The 9,076-nt window shown below is 41.1% G+C and overlaps 1 protein-coding gene across 1 annotated transcript in view; it reads right to left on the bottom strand.

The window, feature by feature from the left end:
* Positions 1 to 7,349: 7,349 nt before the first annotated feature.
* LOC308253704 (acyl-coenzyme A synthetase ACSM1, mitochondrial-like) overlaps positions 7,350 to 9,076 on the bottom strand; it is a gene marked incomplete at its 5' end in the record, with an annotated part of 61,014 nt that continues 59,287 nt past the window's right edge. The window contains one exon of the mRNA XM_080679374.1: positions 7,350 to 7,689. Coding sequence (XP_080535500.1) covers positions 7,594 to 7,689 — 96 coding nt within the window. The 3' untranslated portion in view covers positions 7,350 to 7,593. The remainder of the gene's footprint in view (positions 7,690 to 9,076) is intronic.

Here is a 9,076-nt window from a genome sequence, read left to right as displayed (position 1 = left end):
TCCTTCTTTTTACCCCCTGTTAAAATTTCACCCTACTTATATATCTAATTTCCAATCCCCTGCTCCAAGTCCACACACACCTCTCTTTTTCTTCACTATCCAAATATGTTTCTCTCTTGTCCTTTTGTTATTCTTTGCTTGATTGTTGATTATATTGATTTTTTATGCTTGTTTGTGAGATTGTCTTGCTTTTTCTTTTTTTGTTTTGTTTTTGTTTGTTTTTTGCTTTTGTTTTCCCTAGCCTCACTCGATATTAGTTGTTGTTTGTAGTTTGCATTCATCTCTAGGTACTTGTTGCTGGCAAGTGTTGGGATTAGTGGCTGTTCTATTGGAGTTTTCTCCCCATATATATAGTTTTTTCCCCTCTTCTTTCTTATTCTCTCTCTTTTCTCTCTTACTTTTTTTTCCCTCTACCCAATTTCATTTTTACACTTCTTTTTTTCCTTTTTCTCTTCTCCTTTCTCTCCTATCCTCTAATTCGCCTTTCTCTGGTGGTCACCTTTATTTGGGATTATTAATATTGGGAATACATTAGTGTTCAGTGCCTTGTGCATTGTACCTTGTTGTGTTGTATTTTGTGCCTTTAAATCAACGCAGGAGAGAGAGAACTACATAACCAGACACCCAAAGAAGAGAGATCATGGGGAGACAAACAGCCCGCATATGAAAGAAAAGCAGGTATCACCAGAAAAGGAAGTAAACGAAATAGAGGCAAGCAACCTGTCAGAGAAAGAATTCAGAGAAATGGTCATAAGGTGGATGAAAAGAATGGAAGACAAATTGACAATATGTGTAAGAACCAAGAGAAAATGAAGAAGGACCAAGAAGAAATGAAAAAGGACATTGCTGCTGTAAAGAACTCAATAGCGCCAAAACCGGTTTGGCTCAGTGGATAGAGCGTCGGCCTGCGGACTGAGGGGTCCCGGGTTCGATTCCGGTCAGGGGCATGTACCTTGGTTGCGGGCGCGTCCCCAGTGGGGGGTGTGCAGGAGGCAGCTGATCGATGTTTCTCTCTCATCGATGTTTCTAGCTCTCTGTCCCTCTCCCTTCCTCTCTGTAAAAAATCAATGAAATATATTTAAAAAAAAAAAAAAAAAAAAAAAAAAAAAAAAGAACTCAATAGAAAGCATCAAGAGTAGACTAGAAGAAGCAGAGGACCACATCAGTGAGCTAGAAGACAAGATAGGAAAAAATACCCAAATAGAGCAGCTTCTAGAAAAAAAAAAATTAAAAAGCAGGAGGAGAGCCTGAGGGAACTTTGGGACAACATGAAACAAAACAACATCCACATAATAGGGGTTCCAGAAGGAAAGGAAGCTGAGCAAGGAACAGAAAACCTGTTTGAAGAAAGAATAGAAAACCTGTTAGAGCAAGGAATACAAAACCTGTTTGAAGAAATAATGACAGAAAACTTCCCTGATATAGGGAAGAAAAAACCCACACAAATCCAAGAAGCTCACAGAGTCCCAAGCAAAATGAACCCCAAAAGACCTATGCCAAGGCTCATTATAATTAAATTGGCAAACACCAACGACAAAGTAAGAATCTTAAAAGCGTCAAGAGAGAGAAGAAAGTTACATACAAAGGAACCCCCATCAGACTAGTGACTGATTTCTCAATAGAAACAAATCAGGTCTGAAGAGAATGGAATGAAATATACAAAGTCATGTAAAGGAAGGGTCTGAATCTAAAAATACTGTACCCAGCAAGGCTATCAATCAAAATTGAAGGTGAAATCAGGAGCTTCACAGACAAAAAACGACTAAGGGAGTTTATTACCACCAAACCAGCAATGCAAGAAATGCTAAAGGGTCTGCTGTAAAAAAAAAAAAAAAAAAAAATCGGAAACGAAGAAGGAACACAGGGGTAAAGAATAAAAATGGCGACAAACAAGTACCTATCAATAATAACTTTAAATGTAAATGGATTAAATGCCCCAATCAAAAGACATAGGGTAGCGGATTGGATAAGAAAACATGACCCATATATCTGCTGTCTACAAGAAACCCACCTCAGAAATAATGACGCACACAGACTGAGGGTGAAGGGATGGAAAAAGGTTTTTCAGGTGAATGGAAATGAAAAAAAAGCTGGGGTAGCAATACTTATATCTGACAAATTAGATCTTGAAGTGAAGGATATAACAAGAGATAAGGAAGGCCACTTCATAATACTAAAGGGAGCAATCCAACAAGAAGAAATAACTCTGGTAATCATATACACACCCAATACAGGAGCACCCAAATACATAAAGAAACTCCTGGAGGATATCAAGGGATAGATTGACAGCAATACATTCATAGTAGGAGACTTTAATACCCCACTATCACCATTCGACAAATTCTCTAAACAAAAAATCAGCAAAGAAACATCAATCCTAAATGACTCACTAGACCAGATGGAATTAATTGACATCTTCAGAACATTTCACCTCAAAGCCACAGAATATACATTCTTCTCAAGTGCACATGGGTCATTTTCAAAGATAGACCATACGTTGGGACATAGGCAAAGTCTCTTCAAATTCAAGAATATAGAAATCATATCAAGCATCTTCTCAGATCACAGTGGCATAAAAGTGGAAATCAACTACAATAAAAACAATCCAAAAATCTCAAACACATGGAGACTAAATAGCATGATATTAAACCATGACTGGGTTACCAGAGAGATCAAAGAAGAAATAAAAAACATCATGGCAACAAACGACAATGAAAACACAACAATCCAAAATCTATGGGACACAGCGAAAGCAGTCTTGAGAGGGAAGTTCATAGCTCTACAAGCCTACTGCAAAAAACAAGAAACAATGGTAATAAATTACCTAACCCTACAACTCAAAGAGTTAGAAATAGAGCAACAAGAAAAGCCCAGTGTAAGCAGAAGGAAGGAAATAATAAAGATCAGAGCAGAGATAAATGAAATAGAGACCAAAAAACAGTACAAAAGATCAACAAAACCAAGATCTGGTTCTTTGAAAGGATAAACAAGATTGATGAACCTCTAGCCAGGCTCACAAAGAAGCAAAGAGAGAGGACCCAAATAAACAAAATCAGAAATGAAAGAGGAGAAATAAAAACAGACCCCACTGAAATACAAAGGATTGTAAAAAAAAAAAAAAAATACTATGAACAACTCTATCCCAACAAACTGGACAATGGGAGGAAATGGACATATTCCTAGAAAAATATAACCTTCCAAAACTCAATCAGGAAGAATCTAAACATCTCAATAGGCCAATAACGATGAAAGAAATTGAAGCAATCATCAAAAAGCTTCCAGCAAACAAAAGCCGGGGGCCAGATGGCTTCACAGGGGAGTTTTACCAAACATTCAAAGAAGAACTAAAACCTAACCTCCTCAGACTATTCCAAAAAATTCAAGGGGAAGGAACACTTCCAAGCTCATTCTATGAAGCCAGCATCATCCTAATACCAAAAGCAGATGAAGACAACACAATGAAAGAGAATTACAGGCCAATATCCCTCATGAACATAGATGCCAAAATCCTCAACAATATTCTAGCAAATTGGATCCAGCAGTACATCAGAAAGATCATACACCATGACCAAGTAGGATTTATCCAAGGGATGCAAGGATGGTACAATATTCGCAAATCAATAAACGTGATACATCACATAAACAAATTGAGAGATAAAAATCACAGTCATATCAATTGATGCAGAAAAAGCATTTGACAAAATCCAACACCCTTTCTTGATAAAAACTCTCAGCAAAGTGGGAATAGAAGGATCATACCTCAACATAATAAAAGCCATATATGAAAAACCCACAGCCAACATCATACTCAATGGCCAAAAACTTAAACCATTTCCCCTAAGAACAGGAACAAGACAGGGATGCCCACTCTCACCACTCCTGTTTGACATAATACTGGAAGTATTAGCCATTGCAATTAGACAAGAAGAAGAAATAGAAGGCATCCAAATTGGAAAAGAAGAAGTAAAGCTGTCCTTATTTGCAGATGACATGATATTGTACATAAAAAACCCAAAAGACTCCATCAAAAAACTATTAGACTTAATAAATGAATTCAGCAATGTAGCAGGATACAAAATTAACGCCAAGAAATCTATGGCATTTCTATACACCAATAGTGAACTTACAGAAAGAGAGACTAAAAAAGCAATCCCATTTTACCATCGCACCAAAAAAATTAAGATACCTAGGAATAAACTTAACTAAGGAGGTAAAAGACCTATATGCGGAAAACTACAGGACACTGAAAAAAGATATAGAGGAAGACGTAAACCGATGGAAGAACATACCATGTTCATGGACTGGTAGAATCAACATTATTAAAATGTCCATACTACCCAAAGCAATCTATAGATTCAATGCACTCCCCATTAAAAATACCAATGATATATTTCACAGAACTAGAAAGAACTCTCCAAAAATTTGTTGGGAATGAAAAAAGACTCCGAATAGCCACAGCAATCCTGAGAAAGAAGAACAAAGTAGGTGGGATCTCAATACCAGATTTCAAGCTGTATTACAAGGCCACTGTTCTCAAAACAGACTGGTACTGGCATAAGAGCAGACATATAGATTAATGGAATAGAATAGAGAATCCAGATATCGACCCAAACCACTATGCTCAATCAATATTTGACAAAGGAGGCATACAATGGAGTCAAGACAGTCTCTTCAATAAATGGTGTTGGGAAAATTGGACAGATACATGCAAAAAAAATGAAACTAGACCACCAACTTACACCATACACAAAAATAAACTCAAAATGGATATAGGACTTAAACATAAGATGGGAAACCATAAAAATACTAGAGGAATCCACAGGCAGAGAAATCTCAGACATATGCCGAAGCACTTTCTTCACCAATACCACTCCTAGGGCAATGGAAGCTAAAGAGAAAATAAACAAATGGGACTACATCAAAATAAAAAGCTTTTGCACACCAAAGGAAACCATCAACAAAACAACAAGAAAGCCCACTGTATGGGAGAACATATTTGCAAATGTTATCACTGATAAAGGTTTAATCTCCAACATCTACAGGGAACTTATACAACTTAATAAAAGGAAGATAAATAATCCAATAAAAAAATGGACAACGGACATAAATAGAATCTTTTCGAAAGAAGACAGAAGGAAGGCCAAGTGGCACATGAAAACATGCTCAAAGTCACTAATCAGAGAAATGCAAATCAAAACGACAATGAGGTACTGTTACACACCTGTCAGAATGGCAATCATCAACAAATCAACAAACCACAAGTGCTGGCGAGGATGCGGAGAAAAAGGAACCCTCGTGCACTGCTGGTGGGAATGCAGACTGGTACAGCCACTGTGGAGAACAGTATGGAGTTTCCTCAAAAAAACTAAAAATAGAATGCCCATTTGACCCAGTAATCCCACTTTTAGGAATATATCCCAAGAAACTAGAAACACCAATCAGAAAGGATATATGCACCCCTATGTTCATAGCAGCACAATTCACCATAGCTAAGATTTGGAAACAGCCTAAATGCCCATCAGCAGATGAGTGGATTAGAAAACGATGGTACATCTATACAATGGAATACTATGCTGCTATAAAAAAGAAGGAATTCTTACCATTTGCAGCATCATGGATGGACCTGGGGAGCATTATGTTAAGTGAAATAAGCCAGGCAATGAAGAAAAATACCACATGATCTCACTCATTTATGGAAAATAAAGAACATTATAACCTGATGAACAAAAAGATAGATACAGAGGCAGTAAAGCACCAAACAGACTGTCAAATTATAGCGGGAAGGCTGGGGAGTGTTGGGGAGGGAGGGAAATAGATCAACCAAAGGACTTGTATGCATGCATATAAGCACACCAATGGACACAAGACACTGGGGAGGTGGGATGAGGGCATGCGATAGGGGGTAGGGGAGGCTGGGAGAAGGTCAATGGGAAAAAAAAAGGAGATATATGTACTACTATATGTAATACTTTAAACAATAAAAAAAAAAAGCAAAAAAACCCACATCAATTATGAGAGAGAATCATTGATCAGCTGACTCCTGCAAGTCCCCTACTGGGGAATGAACCTGAAACCTGGGCATGTGCCCTGACCAGGAATAGAATGCTGACTTCCTGGTTCCTGGGTTGATGCTCAACCACTGAGCCACACCAGCCGGGCAGTCCCTTAATTCTTAATGTGTTGAATCAATATGACTCAATATTTCCGAAGTATTTGTTTTGCATGTTTGTGTGTGAATTTGCTGCCCCTTTGGATGTTCCTGATTGTATCTGTGTGTTTGTGTTCCTTTTTATGTCTGTGTTCTGTTTCCAAGTATGTCTGTATTGGTGTGTGTGTGTGTGTGTGTGTGTGTGTGTGTGTGTATGCCCTCTGTGGCTGTCTCAGGTGGCCCTGAGTGATTGTATCTGTGTGTTTGTGTGTGTGTGTGTGTGTGTGTGTGTGTGTTCTCCTCAAGGTGTTGTTGCCCATGTTTACAATGTGAGTCTGTGTGAGCCTGGCCATGATCCCTGCACCTGAGTGCCCAGGTGAGCCTTGGGGTGTCTGTGCCTGTCTGTCTCTGTCTTGTGGTGTCTGTACATTTCCCTGTGAGTTTGTGTGCCTGTGCCCCCTGGGCAAACGGCTTTAGAGGCAATCTCCCTAAGAGTGACTCCCAGCGGTGAGGGAGAAGGAGACAATATGTGCTTCTTCCTCACCCCCAGGCTAAGCCTCTTCTGCCCCTGCTCCTTCCAGCCTGTGATGAGCCCCTGGTGGTCCCATCCCAAGGATGGATGAAGTGAAGGGTCAGTTCATAGAACCCCATTACCAGGTTGGGGGGGTGGTGAGGGGAAGGTGGGCGGGGAAGACTCTGATGGCAGAAAGAACTTAAAGAGTGTGGAGGGAGAGTTTTAGGGAGAACTCTGGGCCCTGGGAGAAGGGCAGGAAGACCCTGGATCCCTGGGAAGGAATGCGTGGGTCGGTGCACATGGGGGAAAGCTAGAGGGGTAAGACTCCCAGGCCCCTGGCCCCTCCTAGGAATGAGGGACTGGGCACCTCTGGAGAAGGCTGGGAGAGTTCTGTGGAACTCCAGTCCCTGGAGAGCACGTCACTCACTTGCCCATGTTGGGCCTAGGCTGGGACCTAGCTGAGGCAAGTGCCTGGGCTGCTCAGAGCATCACTCCCAGATCTCTGGGTCCTGGACATCTACTGAACGTGCAGGGCCATATGGGAACACTGGGTTGTGTGCAGGAGGCAACAGGAGTGAGAACCAGGCCCTGTGCTCTCTCTAAGGGGAGGCGGTAGGGCAAGGAGGGACCACTTTTACCACAGGTTCATGTACATGATGAATGCACAACGCAGGATCACCCTTGATATCGATGTCAGCACTTTATTATCTTCAGCCCCAATTTGAGCGCCCGCCTGGGCAATCCAAAGGAACAAGAGCCTTGGAGGCAGGGTGGTAACTGATGTTAACTTAAAAGAACAGAAATGTGGGAATGCTGGCAGTCCTGGGCCCTTCTCAATCAGCCCTCACCATCCCCATTTCGCCCCCACCATGTGGGGGCACTGAAGCAGCCAGGTGTGTGCCCAAGGTCACACTCAGAAGGGATGCTGAATTTACTGCAGTTGCATCTGACCGAACTCCTTTTCCCAAAGTTCATGCAGTTTGATCTTGCCAGTGATGGTTTTGGGCAGCTCAGGGACAAACTCCACCTGGGTGAGGAGAAAGCAAACCATCCTGAGTCCTGCTGTCACTTCCTACCCATCCCCACTCCTCTCTTCACCCTGCACGTCCCCCAAACAGGCTGCAGCAGGTGGAGGCCTCAAAGGTGTTGGCCAAGTATGTCAGGTCCTCCTCCTGACCCCCTGAAGCTGCTGCAGCCCTGTGACGTGTTCTGCCCAATGAAATGTGGTGGAGTGAAGCATGCCACCTCTCACAGGAGACTCGGAACCTCTGAGCCTGGCCACCCTCTCTGTTCATCTCTGACAGCACCTGGCAGGTACCTACGTGGTGGCTGCTTCTCTATCCTGGTCCCAGGAGGCCAGGCTGGGCAAGTGGCATGAGCATAGGAGATGTCTTCCTTAGAATAAGCCACGTGGCTGTGGGGCTGTTTGTTACAGTAACATCTGCCATCCTAACTGGTACGCATCCCCTATTCTCCTCTCTAGGAGGCAGTAGAGACTAACATTAAAGCAAGAACGCTGCTGCTGTTAGAGACACATGGGTTGAGGTCCAGCTCTGCCTGTATTAACTCTTTTCTCTGAGACTCAATTTCAACTCCGTAAAATACATAGTTAAGACCATCTCAGGCTGCGGAGAGGATTAAATGAAATAAGAATGCACATGAAGCATTGAATCCAGGGCCTGGCACATGAAGTAAATATTAAGTAACTGTTAGCTACACAGCTTTACAACATGCGCTGACTATAAACATTCAGACAATGTAGGAAATGTTCACTTGTTGGCATATGTATCCTTTCAAGCTTTGTTTTTAAACAAATACAATAATATTATGTATATTCTCTCATAGCCTGCTTTTTGTCTGAATAATATATTGTGGTACCTTTATATTAAAAATAAAAAATCTACATCATTTTAAATTACAAGATAATATTACATTTCACAAATAATTTTATAATTTCTCTGTTGGACAATGCAGTCCTGGCCAGTGTTTCTCAGTGGTTAGAGCATGGGCCCACACAGTGAAGGGTCTCAGCCTTGATTCCAGATCAAGGGCATGTACCTGGATTTCAGTTTCCATTCCCGGCCCTAGTTAGGGTGCATACAGGAGGCAGCCAATTGATGTGTCTCTTTATATCAATCTCTCTCATCTTCCCTTCCTCCCTTCATTCCACTCTCCCTAAAAATTAATGGGAAAAAAATCCTCAGGTAAAGATTGACAATAAATAAATCTGTAAACAGAAAAACAAATGCAGTAGAATAAAAAGTATAAGAATGAACTGCATGTTTTAAGGATAAAAATAATTTTGTTAACACTCGTTAGTTATGTACATAAGTAAATATTGAAAGCAGTGTTGAATGTATTTCTTAGCATGAATCACGCTTAAGAATAGTTAGAAAGCGCCTGTATTGGATGTC

This window comes from Plecotus auritus, assembly GCF_963455305.1.
Source record: "Plecotus auritus genome assembly, chromosome: 7".
NCBI lineage: Eukaryota > Metazoa > Chordata > Mammalia > Chiroptera > Vespertilionidae > Plecotus > Plecotus auritus.
Note: the sequence above shows the minus strand (reverse complement) of the source record. Positions and strands in the feature narration are given on the sequence as shown.